This window comes from Trichechus manatus, unplaced genomic scaffold, assembly GCF_000243295.1.
Source record: "Trichechus manatus latirostris isolate Lorelei unplaced genomic scaffold, TriManLat1.0 scaffold00099, whole genome shotgun sequence".
NCBI classification, from domain to species: Eukaryota; Metazoa; Chordata; class Mammalia; order Sirenia; family Trichechidae; genus Trichechus; species Trichechus manatus.
The window spans coordinates 6,751,751-6,773,804 of NW_004444035.1; the positions used below are offsets into that span (position 1 = coordinate 6,751,751).

Consider the following 22,054-nt stretch of genomic DNA (forward strand, 5'->3'; position numbering starts at 1 on the left):
CTGTCTTTTCCCCATTTGATGGACTTTGGGCCCTTGTCGAAGATCAGGTGACCGTAGGTGGATGGATTTACATCTGGGTTCTCAATTCTGTTCCAGTGGTCAATGTCTCTGTAAATGGTCTTTTAAATGATTTTATATAGATATTAAAAACAGATATTCAGTCTATGACTCCTTCCACTAAGTATCTTCCCAAATTCATTAATGAAATCTTGAAGAAAACACCACTAGTTCTCTTTCTGGGGGAAATAAAGTTTACAAAATGAAATGTTTTAAAATTTTAATGACTATTAAGCCACATAGTATGTATGTATATATACATACATACATACATATATATATATATATACACACACACAAATACTGTTTTTTCAGTGAATGTTTACACAGCAAATTAGGTTCCCATTTGACAGTTTCTACACAAATTGTTCAGTGACTTTAGTTACATTTTTCACAGTGTGTCAACATTCTCTTTAATTGCATTCTGGTTGTTTCATTTCCAGTACTGTAGTTTCCCAGCCCCCTTATTTTCTCGTCTTGGATTTAGAGTAACTGTTGACCTTTTGGTCATGTAGTATATTTTCTTGGACATTAACTATGGTCATACAAGTGTTAACACATGCATATTAATGTATTTTCATACCATGTTTACTGCTTTGCCTCTGAAATTTTCAAAATATTGAGAACTATGTGAGCAACAAATTTAAAAATGCATGATAGAAAATTATGTATAAGATTGTCCTAAGCCTATATCATATTTTACCACTTTATCTTACTGATGAGCATTTAAGTTGTTTCCAAATTCTTGCTATTACACATATTGTTGGCAAGAATATGTTTTTACAGGTCTCCTGGTGCACATGTGTAATATTTTCTCTAGGATCTACACATGCTGCTGTTAGATGCCATTGAGTTGGTTCCAATTCACAGCGACCCTATGAAAATCAGAACAAAAAAAACCACAACAGCCACTGTTGTCAATCCATCTTGTTGAAGGTCTTCCTCTTTTTTGCTGACCCTCTATTTTACCAAGCGTGATGTCCTTCTCCAGGGACTGGTCCCTCCTGATAACATGTCCCAAGTATGTGAGATGAAGTCTAACCATCCTTGCTTCTAAGGAGCATTCTGGCTGTACTTCTCCAAGACAGATTTGTTCATTCCTCTGGCAGTTCATGGTATATTCAATATTCTTCACCGTAATTCAAAGGTGTCAATTCTTCGGTCTTCCTTAATCATCGTCCAGCTTTCACATCCATGAGGTGATTGAAAATATCATGGCTTGGGTCAGGCGTACCTTAGTCCTCAAGGTGACATTTTTGAAAACTTTAAAGAGGTCTTTTGCAGAATTTGCCTAATGCAGTATGTTGTCTGATTTCTTGACTGCTGCTTCCATGGGCATTGATTGTGGATCCAAGTAAAATGAAATCCTTGACAACTTCAGTCTTTTCTTCATTTATCATGATGTTGCTTGTTGGTCCAGTTGTTTGGATCTACACATAGAGGTAGAATTTTTAGGATGTTGTGTATTTTCAAATGTATTAGGTATACCCAAACTGTTCTGTAAGATGAGTGCAGCAGTGTTAAGAATTCCCTTCTTACATTTCACTCACACGGAATTCACTTTATCAAACCGATATGTGTGGAGCCTTGTTAATAGTGAGTCTGAACATACTCCGATATGTTCATTTTGCCTTTTTTTGCTTAATATTATCTTTTTTGTTTAATGTATATTGCTTATTTTCTTTTGCCCATTTTTGCCATCAAGATTCTTGTCTACATTGATTTGCAGAACGTCCTCCTTTTTTTCTGGGTATGAACTGATGTATGTGTTGCACATATACTCTACTTTATGACTCGTCTTTTAAGCGGTTTTGTCATGCACGTTTTAAATTTAATGGAGCCAAATTTATCAGTATTTTCCCTTATGAGTTATGTTTTTGTTTCCTGCAACTGAAATTAACTCCTACTCCTAAGTCTTAAAACATTCTCTCGTTTCTTTTTTGTACTAGCTTTAAAGTAAGTCAGGTAATGCTATTCTCCTCAGAACCCTCTAAGGGCTTTCTTCCGCTTTACTCGCAGTCAAATCCAAAGACCTCGAAACGGTCCCAAGGTCATACGTGATTTGTTCTTTGACCACTGCCCCTAACTCTTTACCTTGCTTCTTTTAACTCTTGTCCCTGCTAGTCTTCCAACAAGCCAGGTGTCCCTGTGCCTCAGGATCTTTGGACTTCCTATTCTCACTGCCTGACATGCTCTTCCTCTAGATGTCCACGTGATTCCCTCACTTCCATCTGGTCTCTGCTCAGATGACATCTTATCTGAGAAGCCTCCTTCAGCATCCCTGCTGACTTTATCCTGCTTTACTTTCCTCCATAATATCACTTTTGAAAGAGTTTACATATTGTATATTTTTTATTTACCTATTCCTTTCTCCCTCCACTAGAATGTTAGCCACACAAAGGCAGGGGCTCTCTTTTGTTCACTATTTACCCCAGTACCAACAATCCTATGAGACAGATATCATTATTATGCTCATTTTACAAGAGGAAAGGGAAGCCCAGAGAGGTTAAACTAACTTGTTCCAAGTCACAAAATCGGTGAGGGAAAGCGCAAACCAGTAGAGCATACAGGGTTAGATGAAAATGGTAATGAGAAAGGGTGAAGGAATAAAGTAGCTCCAACAAGTGTGAGGAGCTTTACTCCTCCAAAAACATTCACATTACAGCATTTACAGACATCAAGTTTGCAACCTATCCACGAAACTGCCATTTCAAACACGTCTGTCTAGATTATGGTTTTACCTTTATGAGTCACTTCATTACACTTCATGTTGCTCTACATCAAATCTTATAATATGCTGTATTTGTCAGAAGCAAATGCAGGTTTACAGTATAGCATTTCTCGAATTATGAAATAGTTTACATAATATGCAAAATCCATACTGTATTAAATTGAAAAGGCATAAAAGGAATAGAACACCTGGAATCTAACTTAGGATGTTTTGAGGTGTCAGTATGTGAACAATCTCAGCAAATCTTCAGTTGTCATTGACTGTACGTGCCAGGAAAAGATGTAAGTGAAAAGAATATGCCCAGGAACTCCACTCCTGTGGAGAAATACGGCATGGCACAAAAAAATAAAGTCTTAGCATACACACAAAAATGTTGATTATAGAAAAATTTATAATAATGAAAAATTAAAAACAGAGTAAATCAACTACACACCTGTTGCCAGGGAGTCAATTCCGACTCATGGGGACCCCGTGTGTTACACAAGTAGAACTGCTTCATGGGGTTTTCTTGGCTGTAATCTTTATGGGAGCAGATCACTAGGCCCACAGCACTGCCAGGTGGGTTTACCTGCCAACCTTTAGTTAAGTGGTTCACCGTGAACTGTTGGCGCCTCCGCGCCTCCCAGAGACCTAATCAACTACATAGGAGTAGTTGAGTAATGTATTATACACACATGTGATAGATTAAGTACCCATTTAAAAATCTGACATTAAGTTCTTCATAACATAGTGTAATTTTGTTATAATTCCAAATGAAAAAAGATATATAAAAAATATAATTTCATCTCTTTAAAAAGAAATGCAGAGGAAGGACGGCAAGGAAAGACAGATAAGAAAAAAGTTAACTGGCAATTGTTCTTCTCTTTACTGACCATATTCTACAAACTAGGAGTTGGCCAACTTTTTTGTGTAAAGAAACACAGTATTTTCAGCTTTGCAGCCATAAAATCTGTTTCTAGAATTCATCTCTGCCATTGTAGTGCAAAAGTAGTCGTAACCCATCGCTGTCAAGTTGAATCTGACTCATACAGTGACCCTACAGGACAGAGTAGAACTGCCCCTTAAGGTTTCCAAGGAGTGGCTGGTGGATTCGAACTGCCCACCTTTTTGTTAGCAGCCAAGCTCTTAACCACTGCACCACCATAAAAAAGTAGTCATAGAGAATATATAAATGAAGGAGTATGGCTTTGCTCCAACAGAATTTTATTTACAAAAATAGGAAGTGGGCCAGACTTGACTCTCTCCAGTAGTAGTTTACTGACCCCTACTATAGAGATTTTAAGATGGTGCCAAAATACATACATATACACGTGTATGTGTGTGTGTATATACAGACATACATACATACATACACACATACATATATATATGCTGCTATATCTAACAGGACTTTAGCTTTATTCTTGCTTGAAAATAAATATAATAATTTAGTAAGTCTTTGTGCATACAACCCCGAAGCAGGAATTCAAAAGCAAAGGATTTCCAGACACATGTAGTGCGCAACCCTAAGGCAGGCTGTATTTTATGAGAAAACAGTAGTGTCAGTAAAGTGTGAGCCATTTCTTACGTGGTTTCTTGCAAGAGTGAGTTTTCTAGGTTTTAAAAAGAAATGAACTGAGAACCTACATGAACCTGATGGCTGTGACTAAGACACATGAACTACACTCAGGTGGCTTTAAACTCAGCACCCCTCCCTCTCTTTTATTTAAAGATTCCTTTTGAACTTAAGGCCCTTGAGAACTGAGAATCTCTTAGCTTGGGTTCCACTGTTTGAACTAAAACAACATGTTTTTGGCTAAAAGGAGCCTATATGATACTTATTTGTGGCAAAAAAAAAAAAAAGTACACTTGTAACAAGGAACCCTTAATCTTTAGATAGAGGGTGAAGCCAGGCGATCCTCCGTCAAGGGTGATGTGTAGTGCTTCCTTCATTGTGTGGATAGCTGAGTGAATAATGAAAAAGTCCCTACAAATCTGAGCAGCAGTCATGTCTACCTCTGGAGTACCAGTTTTACTGCTGTCATTAAACTGATGGGGATAGCCTTCTCGCTGTGCCTTACTGAAGTGCAGCATATTAAAAGAGAATAAGAGATGTGAGTATGTAGTGGGTAAAGTTATGTTTCTGAGAAGAAAAATCTGAACAATCCATTGTTAGAGATCTTTAATGCCTCTAACTATGTATCATCTAATTTCTGAAATCTAGTCTAGTTCATGTATTACTATGCACATTTGAGTTGATTAATATCCCTGCAAAATATTTTTCAACTACTGTGCACACCCCACAGTTTCTCTGCAATCTTGTCAATCACTTTCCTAGAGCTGAAAGAGAAGTCAAAATATTGACATGATCCCACATAAAATAGGAGCAGTTATTTGTGTATACTATATACAATACCCAAAGGCACTGAGTATCCTACTGAACAAGTGACAAATACATTTACATTACATTATAAGCCAATCTCAATTGCACAGGATGATAAGTTTATTATTGCTCCTGGGATGGGAGGCAGAATGTTATCAATTTAAAGATAAACGAGAATAGATGTCAAAAAAAATGTTAGCACATTATAGAAGATTTAAAGGGATCTAAATCTAAAACTATCTTCCTACTTGCATCCATCATTAATTTTCTTCTATCATTTATCTTCTCTTTTGATGTAACACATTAAAATAAAAGACACATCTGCTCTCTATCACAGTTTGGAAACAACTGCAGAATAAAATCACATTCTTTTGTAATGAAAGGAAAACAAATGCTCTTCTCACTGGAAAAGCAAATGTGATCTTTATAAGAATAAATAAAAATAATAAATCACGTTATTATTGTTACTAGTATAACCTTTCCCTTTATATGGGCACTTTTACTTCCAAATGATTATTTATCTCATCTTCTTGAAATCCCAGAACTTAAAGGATGTAGAGAATTAAGGGACTGTGGTATGTCACAGCTCACATGGCTGACTGTAAAGTCAACCCTACAGCTCCCATGTTCTGTATTCACTGGCATAAACAGATTCTATCTTAGTGAATTCAGTGAAAACAGTCCTGTCTCTGATCAAAGGACACTAACTAGAACTTGGTCTGGTCGGAACTTTAAATAAAGTTTTAAATTAGATGGCCTGTTGGTAGAAACAATGACAGATTGTTGTGAGGTGCCTCCAGTCAGTTCCAACTCATAGCGACCCCATGTACAACAGAACAAACACTGCTCGGTCCTGTGTCATCCTCACAATCATTGTTATGCTTGAGCCCACTGTTGCAGCCACTGTGTCAATCTATCTCGTTAAGCGTCTTCCTCTTTTTTGCTGACCCTCTACTTACCAAGCATGATATCCTTCTCCAGGGACTGATCCTCCTGATAACATGTCCAAAGTATGTGAGACAAAGTCTCACCATCCTCGCTTCTAAGGAGCACTCTGGCTGTATTTCTTCCAAGGCAGATTTGTTCATTCTTCTGACAGTCCATGGTTTATCTAATATTCTTTGCCAGCACCATGCTCACCAATTTGCTGAGAGTAAAGGGAATACGGAATGGGTGGTGGAAGAAGGCAGTTCTAAATACCAGTTATGACCACGTGACCAGTTGCAGAAACGAGTATTTCTACCTTGGATGTGTGCATCAAATATTTTTGTTTTCTTCATTTATAAAATATAAGGTGTTAACGGCGTTAGTGCTTTTCAGTTGTACACGTTAGTTGTATCATGTTAGGCCCAAGTATGACTTCGTAATTGTCTTTGTAGAGATTGTGTATGGTTCAAGGAAATGTATACAAGTGTCAAGTTGACATGGTGGACTGTGATGGTTAAGGTTGTGTGTCAACTTGGCCGGGCCATGATTCTCAGTGGCTTGGCAATAATGTAATGATGTAGTTTGGCAGTTATACAATAATAGAATTTGGCAGTTATGTAATGATGCAGTCATCCTCCATGATGGGATCTGATGTGATCAGCCAATCAGTTGTAAGGGGAGTTACTCGGGAATGTGATACGCATCCAATATATATGTGGACAGTCTGGCAGAGCTTGCTTGCTTGCTCTGGATCCTACATCTGGCTTGTCATCATCTTAGCTCCAGTTGTTGGGACTTGAGCCAGCGGCCTGTCATACTGCCTGCCAATCTTGGGATTTGTAGGCCTCCACAGCCTGAGCCAGCAACCTACCATCTTACTTGCCGATCCTGGATTCATCACCCTCTGCCGCCCATGAGCCTGGCCTGCTGTCTGACCTGCCAGTCTAGGGTTGGTGAGCCCCTGCAACTACATGAGTCAGGAGAAACCTCAGCATGATGCCTGACCCACGGACTTGGAACTTGCCAGCCTCTACAATGTGAGTCATTTCCTTGAGATAAATCATCCTCTCTATATACATATACACTTCACTGGTTTTGCTTCTCTAGAGAACCCAGCCCAGACAGATTAGTTAAGATAAAATAAAACATTTCAGCAAATGTTTCTCTAAAAAAGAAATGAAGGTACTTTTTTTTTTTAAATGAAAACTAATGCCTTCAGTCACAAGTCCATTTTACTGTGCTATGCTTAGTATAAGTGCATTTAGTAAGAAAACCAATAGCTTTCAAGTTATTTTATTCAAAGACAGACATGAGGTTTTGAGTTTTAAGGAAATCCTATAACCAAAAGCACATCCTACCGTAACTTTTCATTGGATCACCGCAACATAAATTTTTTACTTGACAAATTATATGAAGTGTTATATACATGACTTCATACATCAATATATTTTATATGCATATTAATTCAAACAACTATACTTTCAAAAATTGAATGTTTGTGCTGTAATAATTTTCCATGTAAGATCCATGTGCCTTAAGTCTGAGTATTCTTGAGTATTACTTCATTTGAAAGCATCTTTAGAATATAATTGTAAGTGAATAATTGTTTGCACAATTATTTGTTGCATATTTGACTCTCCTTTCAGACTTAAACTCCAGAATCAGAGACCTTGTCAGGCTTGGTAACTTCTGTAGCTCAGCAAACAGCACTGTACCTGGCACTAAGTAGGTGCCCAATACATATTTTTTGAATGGTTAAGCAAAATGAGTCTTTTGCCCTAAGTATTATAGTAGATATGAAATAGCATCCTTTTACTACTATCTCTTTATATAAAATATATATTTAATATATGCCTTCTAAAACATGTATATTTAATACATATCTATAACATATGACATACACACAAGGGGTTGCTATGAGTTGGACTCAACAGCAACTATATTTAATGATATATATAATATACACATATATGTGTATTTATATTTATATATTCTCTCCCATTTTTTGTAATACTAGAGGGTGTAGTGCTTTGTACACAGCCATAAGAGAATAATGAAGCTGGGAAAATTGGAAATAGTCAAAAATGAAATGGAACACATAAACATCAATATTCTAGACATTAGTGAGCCGAAATGGACTAGTACTGGCCATTATGAATCAGACAATCACTATGGTCTAGTATGCCAGAAATGACAACTTGAAGAGGAATGGTGTTGCATTCATCGTTAAAAGAACATTTCAAGATCTCCCCTGAAGTACAATGCTGTCAGTGATGGGGTAATATCCATAAGTCTGTAAGGAAGACCAGTGAATGAGACTACTATTCAAATTTATGCATGAACAACCTAGGCCAAAGATGAAGAAGTGGGAAGTTTTTACCAAATTCTGCAGTCTGAAATTGACCAAACACGCAATCAAGATGCACTGATAATTACTGGTGATTGGAATGCGAAAGTTAGAAACGAAGAAGGATCAGTAGTGGGAAAATATGGCCTTGGTGATAGAAATGATGCTGGAGATCGCATGATAGAATTTTGCCAGACCAATGATTTCTTCATTGCAAATACTTTTTTCAACAACATAGACAGTGACTACATACGTGGACCTCTCCAGATGGAATACATAGGAATCGAATCGACTACCTCTGTGGAAAAAGACGATGGAAAAGCTCAATATCATCAGTCAGAACAAGGGCAGGGACTGACTGCGGAACAGACCATCAATTACTCACATGCAAGTTCAAGTTGAAACTGAAGAAAATTAGAACAAGTCCACGAGAGCCAAAGTACGACCTTGAGGATATCCCTCCTGAATCTAAAGACCATTTCAAGAAGAGATTTGATGCGTTGAACACTGATGACCAAAGACCAGACGAGTTGTAGAATGACATCAAGGACATTATACATGAAGAAAGCAAGAGGTCATTAACAAGAAAAGAAAGACCAAAATGGATGTCAGAAGGGACTCTGAAACTTGCTCTTGAATATCGAGTAGCTAAAGCAAAAGGAAGAAATGATGAAGTGAAACAGCTGAACAGAAGATTTCAAAGAGTGGCTTGAGAAGACAAAGCAAAGTACTGTAATGGCATGTGCAAAGACCTGAAGTTAGAAAACCAAAAGGGAAGAACATGCTTGGCATTTCTCAAGCTGAAAGAACTGAAGAAAAAATTCAAGCCTTGAGTTGCAATTTTGAAGGTTTCTACAGGGAAAATATTAACCGACACAGGAAATATCAAAAGAAGATGGAAGGAATACACAGAGTCACTGTACCAAAAAGAACTGGTCAATGTTCAACCATTTCAGGAGACAGCATTATGATCGGGAACTGATGGTACTGAAGGAAGAAGTCCAAGCTGCCACTGAAGGCACTGGAGAAAAACAAGGGTCCAGGAACTGAGGGAATACCAGTTGAGATGTTTCAACAAACAGATGCAGTACTGAAGTGCTTACTCACCTATGCCAAGAAATTTGGAAGACAGCTACCTGGCCAACCAACTGGAAGAGATTCATATTTATGCCTATTCCCAAGAAAAGTGATCCAACCGAATGCAGAAATTATTGAATATCATTAATATCACATACAAGTAAAATTTTGCTGCAGATAATTCAAAAGTGGCTGCAGCAGTGTATCAACAGGGAACTTTCAGAAATTCAAGCCTGATTCAAAAGAGGACGTGGAAAAAGGGATATCACTGCTGATATCAGATGGATCCTGGCTAAAAGCAGAGAATACCAGAAAGATGTTTACCTGTGTTTTATTGACTATGCAAAGGCATTCGAATGTGTGGATCATAACAAATTATGGATAATACTGGGAAGAATGGGAATTCCAGAACATTTAATTGTGCTCATGAGGAACCTGTACATAGATCAAGGTGGAATTGTTTGAACAGAACAAGGGGATGCTGCGTGATTTAAGGTCAGGAAAGGTGTGTACCAGGGCTGTATCCTTTCACAACACTTATTCAGTCTGTACGCTGAAAAAATAATTCGAGAAGCTAGACTATATGAAGGACATGGCATCAAGATCGAAGGAAGACTCATTAACAGCCTGCAATATGCAGACGACACAACCTTGCTTGCTGAAAGTGAAGAGAACTTGAAGCACTTACTGATAAAGATTTAAGACTATAGCCTTCAGTATGTATTACACCTCAAGAAAAAGAAAACAAAAATCCTCACAACCGGACCAATAAGCAACATCGTAATAAATGGAGAAAAGATTGAAGTTGTCAAGAATTTCATTTTACTTGGATCCACAATCAACACCCATGGAAACAGCAGTCAAGAAATCAAAAGATGCATTGCATTGGGCAAATCTGCTGCAAAAGACCTCTTTAAAGCGTTAAAAAGCAAAGATGTCACCTTGAAGACTAAGGTGCATCTGACCCAAGCCATGGTGTTTTCAATCGCCTCACACGCATGTGAAAACTGGACAATGAATAAGGACGACCGAAGAAGAATTGATGCCTTTGAATTGTGCTGTTGACAAAGAATATTGAATATACCACGGACTGCCAAAAGAACAAACGAATCTGTCTTGGAAGAAATACAACCAGAATGCTCCTTAGAAGCAAGGATGGCAAGACTATGTCTTACATACTTTGGACGTGTTGTCAGGAGGGATCAGTCCCGGAGAAGGACATTATGCTTGGTATAGTAGAGGGTCATTGAAAAAGAGGAAGACCCTCAACGAGATGGATTGACACAGTGGCTGCAACAATGGGCTCGAGCGTAAGAATGACTGTGAGGATAGTGCACGACCGGGCAGTGTTTCGTGCTGTTGTACAGAGGGTGCGATGAGTCAGAGCCAACTCAAAGGCACCTAACAACAACAACGACATAATAGAATAATTAAACAAATACCAATATTATCCACTAGATGTTTATTAATATGATCTTCCAGTAACACATGCCAAATATACTTACTATAAAAGTTTATGAGAATATTGACCCATTTAGTACAGAGGTTTTGGCATATTCGAAAAATATTACTCGGTAGAAAAATGGGTTAAAAGCTTTAAATTCTTGACTGTTCAGCTGATTGGCTTCATGATCTTAATCAATTTAAATTGCCCCTTTGCCATCAAATGGAAGAAAAACTGAAGCATTTCAATTACGGTGTTGGTAGAGGATACTGAATATGCCGTGGACTGCCAGAAAAACGAACAAGTCTGTCTTTGAAGAAGTACAGCCAAAATATTCCTTAGAAGTGAGGATGGTGAGACTTTGTCTTACGTACTTTGGACATGTTATCAGGAGGGATCATTCTCTGGAGAAAGACATAACGCTGGGTAAAGTAGAGAGTCAGCAAAAAAGAGGCAGACCCTGAATGAGATGGACTGATACAGTGGCTGCAACAATGGGCTCAAACATAGCAATGACTGTGAGGATGACATAGGACTGGGCAGTGTTTCGTTCTGTTGTACATGTGGTCGCTATGAGTTGCAACTGACTCGACAGCATCTAACAACACTGTTCTCAAATATGAAATCTATGTATCTTAGGAATTTTGTTAGGCTGTATTTTTCTCTCCAAACCTTCTTTTTCTTCTGTATTTCTTAATGTTATTCATATTAAGCTATCTCCTATCACGCATCTGAAATTTAAGAGTCATCTTTGATTCTTCCTCTTTGAGCCTTGCTCACAGCCACCTATTGTAAAGTTATGGTAATTCTTCCTCTAGTGCAGCTACTGAGGCTCTTATCCATTACAGGTTAATCCTCTGCGGCCAGAAAAATCCCCAGTGCCTCCCAGTCCGTTTCTCTGTCCTCCCTTCTCCACTGTATCATCAATCTGTCACCAGAACAAACCTCCACTGGCTTCAACTGGGATGGGATATACTTGCCACCATTTTTCTTTCCACAGACAGATTTATTAACAAGACACTCAGGGCTCAATCTCAGAATACTCCATAAAGCAATCAGAAGGCAGCTAATTCCAAATATGGAATGGAATTGGCATATCAATTACAACCCATGTGTTACCTTCAGATTAAAATATCAAGCTCACATTTCTTAGCAAGATATCCAGCCTAACCAACCTTTCATCAATCTCCTCCTGGCTGTTTATATTTTAGTCTAAATGTATTTCTTATCTTCTTCCTATAAAGAATATTCTCTCTCATGACAATGCTTTTATACCTGTTATACCCTCTATTGGAACATACTGTCCCTCACTCATTCTCTGTCTGGGAATTTCCTTCTTATACATCAAAGCTCAGATGAAAAGTCAGGCCTTTGACTCCTCTATGCACTGAGTTACTCCTGTCTTGCAGCTTCCTTTGCACGTACTGACTATAGCATTTGTTACACTGGATTATACTTATTTTCGTCAGTCTACCTTGTTGTAAACAGCAAATACCTTATTCATATTGGGATCAGCTATTGAAAACATGTAATTGTACAAAAATAAAATAAGAATGAATTTCCAATAGGAAAAATATAATTCTTAATTCACACATATTCTATATAAAATGTCGCAATGTTTCTTATCCCTTTTTTATATTGTTTTCTCTCATAGAGTACCTAGGATTTTTTTTTTTAACCTAAGTAAGACTCTGAGAAAATAAAACAGTGCTGATATAGAGAAAAAACTTACTCTATGTAAATATAAATCTATAACCTATGACACCAAATATTTTCATCTGTTCTCTCTTAGGTTTTTGCAACAACACTCTGTATATAGCATCTAATGATCTGACTTGGTAAATTAGGTGGAGAAAACCAAAACGCAGAAATGTTCCTTACAGATAACAAAAAGGAAACATCTGGAATTTACCTTTTATTTTTTTGATAAAGAAAAAATCTTTGAGTTACTATATATAAGTTTTTTAAAATATCAGTAGGCTCTGCCAAGTGAAAGTAAAATATTAGAAATTACTGTAAGATGATTTATTTTAAACTTTTACTGATGCTTTTCATGAGCTCACCACTTTAAAGGTATTATCTTTTTTCTCTTTGTCCCAGATAGCTCTAAAACAAAAATAGTGAAGAATAAGTGAAGCAATAAATACTGTCTGCATAAACAGAACACCAAGCCAAACCAAACCCGTTGAGTCGATTTCAACTCATAGCGACCCTATAAGATAGGGCAGAACTGCCCCATAGTGTTCGCAAGGAGTTGGTGGTGGATTACAATCGCTGATCTTTTAGTTAGCAGCTGAGCTCTTAACCACTGCACCAACCACCAGAGATCCATGAAGAGAAGAGGGACTTACTACTGCTGAAATCTATACGGAAGACTTCATACTGCTCGTGAAATTTCTTTGCATCCTAAATCTCAGCTTGATATCAATAATCCATGAAATGAAACCTTGGAGAATTCCTGCCATTCAATGGAATGAGAGTCTCAACACAGCTCTTCATTCCTTCTGCTAGGCACTCCTGATGTGTTTTAATAGACTAGCTACTTTAAATAAAGTCTACTGCTAAAATGCTGCATCATGGGTTCAAACAGGAGAGGAAAAACAAAAGGAACTACAATATACAAATAGAGTTGAAAACTTGTCTACTACGTTGTTTCTCACCATTTCACTTTAACACAATGTATTTTTCTTCATAAATACGTATGAATAATTTAAAAATAGATTAAAAGTGGCTTTACCTTATTTTGTAATAAGGAAAATAAAATGAATTCTATAAACATTTTCAGAATTAATTCTATAAACATATTCACAAATATTTCATTTTCTCACCTAAAGCCCCTCTGATGTGCAGAAAGTAACTACTCTTTTACCATAGTGAAGTTGGAGAACAAAAACGTGGTAGTTACTGATCAAGATCACAAAATGCGAGAATGTTTACTTAAATACAAGTATTTCTAATTCCACTCTATGAGACCAACTACAGCAAAAAATACTCCTCATAGCAGCTTCTTGATTTTGTAATCTATAAAGCACACAGGTAATTAACAAACGTAAGTAAGGGATGGGCTGCACATGTGCAAAACTTCACGTATGCACCTAAGCACGTGTAATCAAGGGTGGAAGGAATAGAAATGGTGAGAACCGATACAGAGGAAGAAGACAGTCAATATCGCTGAGTTTTAGAAAGACAGTGTTTAGTATCCCTGCAGTACAAAATGGACTCTTAAAATCTCTTTCTTCTCAAGCTTCATTTCCCAGGTCAAACTTTCAAAACGGGTGTTTTTATTATTCTGTCCATTACACACGGTAGGACGGGGTTCAACAAATCCTACTCCAGGAAAATCAAGTCCTTCTCGTATGTGCTCATCATGCGTCTTAGCATTCCGGTAAACACCATGAACCAGTGGCTGGTGAGTCACTTCCGGCTCATGGCGACCACGTGTTGCAGAGCGCAACTCCACTCCATAGGGTTTTCACGGCTGTGACCTTCTAGGCTTCACCTGCCTCTAAAACGAAGTTTGTTTTTTAGTGTGCTTTAAATGAAAGTCAACAGTTCAAGTTAGTTTCTCATAGAAAAATTCACAGAAACACTGCTATGTGACCCTAGTTGCTCTCCTCATACTGTGACAGCACACTCCTCCTTTCCACCCTGGATTTTTCGTGTCGATTCAACCAGCTCCTGTCCCTTTCTGCCTTCTCATCTAGCCTCCAGATAGGAGCTGCCCATTTAGACTCATGTACCTACTTGAGCTAAGAAGCACACTCTTCATGAGTATCATTTTATGTCTTATAGTCCAGTCTAATCTTTGCCTGAAGAGCTAGTCTTGGGAATGGTTTTAGTTTTGGGCTAAAAGACAGTCCAGGGGTCATGTCTTCCGAGGTCCCTCCAATCTCAGTCAGACCATTAAGTCTGGTCTTTTTACTAGAACTTGAGTTCTGCACCCCATTTTTCACCTGCTCCATCAGGGACTCACTGTTGTGTTCCCTGTCAGAGTGGTCAATGGAGGTAGCCGGGCACCATCTACTTCTTCTGGTCTCAGCCTGATGGAATCTCTGGTTTATGTGGCCCTTTTTGTCTCTTGGGCTCATATTTTCCTTGTGTCTTTGGTGTTCTTTATTCTCCTTTGCTCCAGGGGGCTTGGGACCAATGAATGCATCTTAGACGGCGGCTCACTAGCTTTTAAGACCCCAGACATCACTCACCAAAGAGGGATACAGAACATCATCTTAATAAACTTTGTTACACCAATTGACCTAGACGTCCCTTGAAACCATGGTCCCCAGATCCCCACCCCTGCTACTCTGTCCCTTGAAGTGTTAGCTTATATTCAGGAAACTTCTTAGCTTTTGGTTTAGTCCACTTGTGCTGACTTCCCCTGTAGTGTGTGTTGTCCTTCCCTTTACCTAAGATAATTCTTGTCTACTATCTAGCTAGTGAATTCCCCTCTCCCTCCCTCCCCACCCTCATAACCATCAAATAAATGTTTTCTTCTGTGTTTAAGCCTTTTCTTGAGTTATTGTAACAGCAGTCTTATACAATATTTATTTTTTTGCGACTGATTTCATTCAGCATAATGCCTTTCAGATTCAACCATATTATGTTTCATGGATTCATCATTATTCTTTATCACTATGTAGTATTCCATTGTGTGAATATACCATAATTTGTTGATCCATTCGTCTGTTGATGGGCACCTAGGTTGTTTCCATATTTTTGCTATTGTGAATAGTGCTGCCATGAACATGGGTGTGCCTATATATATTCATGTGACGGCTCTTATTTCTCTAGAATATATTCCAAGGAGCAGTATAGCTGGATCGTATGGTACTTGTATTTCTAGCTTTTTAAGGAAGTGCCAAATCGATTTCCAAAGTGGTTGTATCATTTTACACTCCCACCAACAGTGTATAAGTGTTCCAGTCTCTCCACGACCTCATCAATATTTACTATTTTGTGTTTTTTGGGTTAATGCTAGCCTTGTTGGGGTGAGATGGTATCTCGTTGTAGTTTTGATTTGCATTTCTCTAATGGCTAATGATCGTGAGCATTTCCTCATGTGTCTGTTAGCTGCCTGAACGTCTTCTTTGGTGAAGTGCCTGTTTACATCTTTTGCCCATTTTTTAATTGGGTTATTTGTCTTTTCGTTGTTGAAGTTTTGCAGTATCTTGTAGATTTGAGAGATCAGACGCTGTTTGGATTTGTCATAGCCAAAAATTTTTTCCCAGTCTGTAGGTTGTCTTTTACTCTTCGGTGAAGACTTTTGGTGAGCGTAAGTTTTGATTTTTAGGGGCTCCCAGTTATCCAGTTTCTCTTCTGTGTTTGTGGATTGTTACCTATGGTTCATATTCTGTTTATGCCATGTATTCGGGCTCCTAGTGTTGTCCCTGTTTTTTCTTCCATGATCTTTATCATTTTCAATTTTATATTTAGGTCTTTGATCCATTTTGAGTTAGTTTTTGTACATGGTGTGAGGTATGGGTCTTGTTTCAGTTTTTTGCAGATGGATATCCAGTTATGCCAGCACCATTTGTTAAAAAGACTGTCTTTTCCCGATGTAATGGACTTTGGGCCTTTGTCAAATATCAGCTCCTCATAGGTGGATGAATTTACGTCTGTTTTCTCAATTCTGTCCCACTGGTCTATGTATCTGTTGTTGTACCAGTAACAGGATGTTCTGCCTACTGTGGTGGTATAATAGGTTCTAAAATCAAGTGGTGTGAGGCCTCCTACTTTTTTCTTCCTCTTTAGTAATGCTTTACTTATCCAGGGCCTCTTCCCTTTCCACTAGAAGTTAGTGATCTGTTTCTCCATCTCCTTAAAAAATGCCGTTGGAATTTGGATCAGGATTGCATTGTATCTGTAGATCGCTTTGGGTAGAATTGACATTTTCATGATGTTGAGTCTCCTATCCATGAGGAAGGCATGCTTTTCCCCTTATGTAGGTCTCTTTTGGTTTCTTGCAGTAGTGTCTTGTAATTTTCTTTGTATAGGCCTTTTATGTCCTAAGTATTTTATCTTCTTGGGGGCTACTGTAAATGGTATTGGTTTGGTGATTTCCTCTTGGAAGTTCTCTTTGCTGGTGTAGAGGAATCCATCTGATTTTTGTATGTTTACCTTGTATCCTGATACTTCGCTGAAATCTTCTAGCAGTTCCAGTAGTTTTCTTGTGGATTCTTTGGGGTTTTCTGTATATAAGATCATATCATCTGCATACAGAGATACTTTTACTTCCTCCCTACCAATTTGGACGCACTTTATTTCTTTTTCTAGCCTAACTGCTCTGGCTAGGACCTCCAGCCAATGTTGAATAAGAGTGGTGACAGAAGGCATCCTTGTGTGGTTCCCATTCTCAAGGGGAATGCTTTCAAATTCTCTCTATCTAGGATGATGATGGCTGTTGGGTTTGTATAGATGCCCTTAATTATGTTGAGGAATTCCCCTTCTATTCCTATTTTGCTGAGAGTTTTTATCACGAATGGATGTTGGACTTTGTCAAATGTCTTTTCTGCATCGAGTGATAAGATCATGTGGTTCTTGTCTTTTATTTATGTGATGGATTATATTGATTGTTTGTCTAATGTTGAACCATCCCTGCATACCTGGTATGAATCCCACCTGGTCATGGTGAATTATTTTTTGGATATGTTGTTGAATTCTATCGGCTAAAATTTTGTTGAGGATTCTTGCATCTATATTCATGAAGAATACTGGTCTGTAATTTTCTTTTTTTGTGGTGTCTTTACCTGGTTTTGGTATCAGGGTTATGCTGGCTTCATAGAATGAATTTGGGAGTATTCCATCTTTTTCTGTACTCTGAAATACCTATAGCGGTAGTGATGTTAACTCTTCTCTGAAAGTTTGGTAGAATTCTCCAGTGAAATCGTCTGGGCCAGGGCTTTTTTGTTGGGAGTTTTTAAATTATCTTTTCACTCTCTTCTTTTGTTATAGGTTTATTTAGTTGTTATACCTCTGTGTTAAGTTTAGGTAGGTAGTGTGTTTCTAGAAATTTGTCCAATTTCTCTACGTTTTCAAATTTGTTAGAGTACAATATAAAGAAGTTTTGACTTAGATGAGTTCTAAGATCCTTAAAGGTCTCTATGGTTATATAAAATACTGGAGATTTTTATCTAGGTTGCTTCATTTGAATATGAATCTTAGTAAGGTAGGGTAGTAATTCAAATCATACAAATTGTATAACAGACAGACTTTAAATTCTGGTAATGAATGAATATGTTCAAGAAACACTACAAATTTAACCTTTGAACATTTTCACAAGACTCACAAAATCACCAATGTCCCCCCCTCCCAGAGTATATTTGTTCACCAAAAAGAACTTCAGTCCATCCTAAGAATCTTCAGATTTTATGTTTTTAATTAGACACTTGAATTTTATTCAGCTTTTGCCTGTCCTGCTATCTCTTCTTTACCCTTCAAACTCAAAACCATAATTTACACTGTACTTTCTGACTTACAACACTTTGTCTGGAATGTTCCAAAAGGAGTTGTCTAACTATCCTAAATCTCCGTTTTTGACTTAGCATAACATTTAGGGAACCCAGTACTAAGACAATTACTTTTTATTCTGCTACTCATATTATAGGGCACTTTTTTTATTCACGTTAAGATCCAACAGGGGAAAACTACTGTACTGTTATGCAAGTAATGCACACCTTCTATTTTCATAAGTGCCACTATGCCAATTTTTTTTACATGTTATTCTAAAAATTAAAAATTAGCATAGCATGCTTATGGGTGGGCAGTGCTGGCAAACAAACGTAGAAAGCGTGCATTATTTGCATAAAAATATAGTATATATTTTATAGTATATATAATATATATAATATATATAGTATATATAATATAATATAATATAATATAGTTTATATAAACTTCATAAAAAATCTAGCCAGAGATAATCAACGCAGAATAAAGGCTATACTTTGAAATTCAATACTCAGTGAAAGAAAAAAAAATATAGTCTATTAATGATTCAGAATAGCAACAAAATTACACTGTAACAGGAAATAATTTGCTGAGAAATGAGAAAATTAGTCATATAAAAAAGTTTAAAATTTAAGTTTTTAAAGTCTTGTTATTTACTGTCATGAAAAAGTCAATTTGACAGCATGCAGTTTTGATTTGCCGTTTTCAATCCATCAGCATATTAAAGGATACTCAATACCAGAATGATATGTGACTCTGCCACGAACTGAGCCTGGCTGCTCCCGTGAATGTAGCTCTATAAAACAAGAAAGGGGACAAAAATTACCATCTGGGAAAAAGACATAATTATTTTACAGTTTTATGTAATGAAGATAACCAATGGACAAATCTACTCACGAAGCTCTTGCTTATATTCTTTTGAATAAATTACTGACCAAAAAACCAAACCTGTTGCTATCAAGTCGATTCCCACTCAAGATAATTACTAGGTAACTGGACTTAACAGATGATAATGGTAGTTGATGATGTTACTGTAAACTGTAGAAAGCATCTTACTAACAAAACTTAGTAACACTTGTTCAAGGATTTATCACAAATACACACAATGTAATGATTATTCCAGAGTTACTGTGCAAATGTACTTGGATAGCAGAAAGTACAAATTACAGAAATAATTGTTTTAATTCTTGATCCTTTAAAATAAGCCAAAAATTATCTATCAAATGTCATATTGTTCCTTCCAGCAATATCAAAAATTTCCAAATAAGGAGTTAGCTTTATAAACGCATTCATTAGGGCAATTTAAATTGATTTTTAGTCAAAATATAATTATTAACATTGTTTTTACACCACAGAGAAATGTATAACTTTTCTATACCTAGGATGCTAGTTGGTAAGTCGATGACAGAAAATTTGAAACAAATCACCAACTAGAATACTGTGTTTCTAAAAAGCTGATTCCCACAGCATTTCTATTGTTAATCTCTCATAAAAATTAGTTCCTATAGAGTTGTTTGAAATAAAAATATTTTTCTAGGATTTTGGCTTAAAAACAATACTGAAGAAAAAACATGATACCTTACAATATAAACCAATGTTCTCAATCTTACATCACTTATGAAGCATACTTGTACCATTTAGGAGGATCCAAGTAGCATGTTCAATATTTTTCTTTGCTGGTATTTCTGACAGTAAGTATGACTGAAATCATAATGGAACGAGTATTTAACGAGGAGTGAGAAACCCAGACGAGTCACTAAATCTCTCAGAAATTCAGTATTCCCTAATCTATAAAATTAGGAACTGAATTAGATGATTCCTCAGGCCTTTTTGAAGTATCAAGTGTTTGTCACAAAGATGTTTTGTCTTCAGTCTTGTCTTGGTATCTGCATGTGAAGGCTGTTCTCTATATCCTAATCGAAACTGGCTTTGTTTCCACCTCTAATTTCTCAGTAATTCCTAGCGCAGTTGCCGATCTGAAGGTGTGCTGAGATGTGTGTGTTCTTTAAGCACAGCTTCAGGCAAACTAGCTAACTAGCCATCTCTGGTTCTTGCACACCACAGCTGCCAAGGACTCATTCTTAGTTTTTTTCCTGGGTCTATTCACTCAGATGTTCCTACACAGAAACAAGTAGAGTCTTAAAACGGATAATCTAGTTGCTATTAACCATTTAAGGTTTTTAACATTGATGGATGACAAAAGTATAATTATGGAAAAAACATAGTAAAACAAGTACAAACACTCTAATGTTTGACATCACTTCAAGTCTGATTAGAAATTAAAGTCCTAAGAATGAAGAAACTAGGACACAGGCTTTACTCTTCTTTATTCGAACAGTTATAACAGCAGTAACAACAGACACAATCATACGAAGTAACAATAATAACAGCAACCATTTTCTGGGTACTCGTTTAGTGTAAGACACTTAAGGGTTTTACATGTAATTCTAAGAACTCTACAATGTAGGTATTTGTATTTCGGCTACTTTACAGATAAGGTAACTGACGCTTCGAGAGGTGAAGAAACTTGCCCTAGTTTTCACATCTCATAAATGAATGCTCTGGGATTTGAACTCAGGTCAGTGCAGGACAACGTGTTTCTCTATACATGGACTTTTTGGCCCTAGGTCTGTAGTTCTGCTAAGATCATTTGCTAGGCCACGATCTTGCAAAGGGATTGGTTAGTCTACTATGTAAACAGGTGTGTTAAAACCCCTGTAGGGATTGATCAATTACTATGCAAACTAGGTGGCTATGGTCTACTGAGAGGATTGGTCAGTTATGCCATCCTGCTAGACATAAAAGAGCCAATCCCACACAGACTGAGAAGGACCTTACTACCATCAAGCAGAAGAGCTGGGAGTGGAGCACATCCTATGGACCCAGGGTCCCTGAGCTGAGAATCTCCTAGACCCAAGAGACAGAGACACTGGAGATGGCAGGAGAAGATGGCACAACAGCACGAGCAGCGAGAACCAGGAGACCTGCACATGCTGGCTGCGGTGGGCTTCCCAGCCCACAGAGCGAAGTGGCTGCAGTGAGCTTGCTGATCCATGGAGTGATAACGCTCAGCGTCTTCAGGCAGCAGGCTTGCTGGCTAAGCAGGGTGCCTGTGGGTACTTGTTGGGGGAGCTAGGCTTGCTAACCCATGTCCGAAAGAGGTGACAGCCTTCAGGTGAGTGGCTTGCTGATGGAGTGGGGTGCCTCCAGACACTTTTTGGTGGAGCTAAAAAGCTGTTAACACTTGCCTATGAAGGGCAGAGGCCAAGAGCGACAGCTGATGGTGGACACGGCCGAGAAGGAGCCGAGAAGGAGCTGAGAGGTTGGAAACTGCCCTGACTGACGAACTGTATCCTGTCTCCTGAGTTGTTCCTGCTACTTTCAAGTTGATGCTGATCCTGAATTGCAACCTGCTGCTTCCCTAATAAATCCCACAATCCTGAGTATGGTCTGTGAGTTCTGTGAGTGATTTCAAATATTTTTGTTTAAGTAACAGAATCTTCTTCAATGAAGCTTCTGTCAAGTTCACCAATGGACTTCCATATTGTCGGATCCTATGATCATATCTCAATCTTACTTTACTCAATCTATCTGAAGAAACTGCCACATTTGATCACTCCCTTTTTTTTTTTTTTTGGTATTATTTTCTTCACTTGACTTCGAGAG

At 37.6% G+C, this 22,054-nt stretch overlaps 1 protein-coding gene across 2 annotated transcripts in view; it reads right to left on the reverse strand.

Moving 5' to 3' along the window:
- TUSC3 (tumor suppressor candidate 3) overlaps positions 1–22,054 on the reverse strand; it is a 180,857-nt gene that overhangs the window by 27,680 nt on the left and 131,123 nt on the right. For both annotated transcript variants that reach the window (XM_004382789.1, XM_004382788.1), the window contains exon 7: positions 19,121–19,184. In XM_004382789.1, coding sequence (XP_004382846.1) covers positions 19,121–19,184 — 64 coding nt within the window. The remainder of the gene's footprint in view (positions 1–19,120; positions 19,185–22,054) is intronic.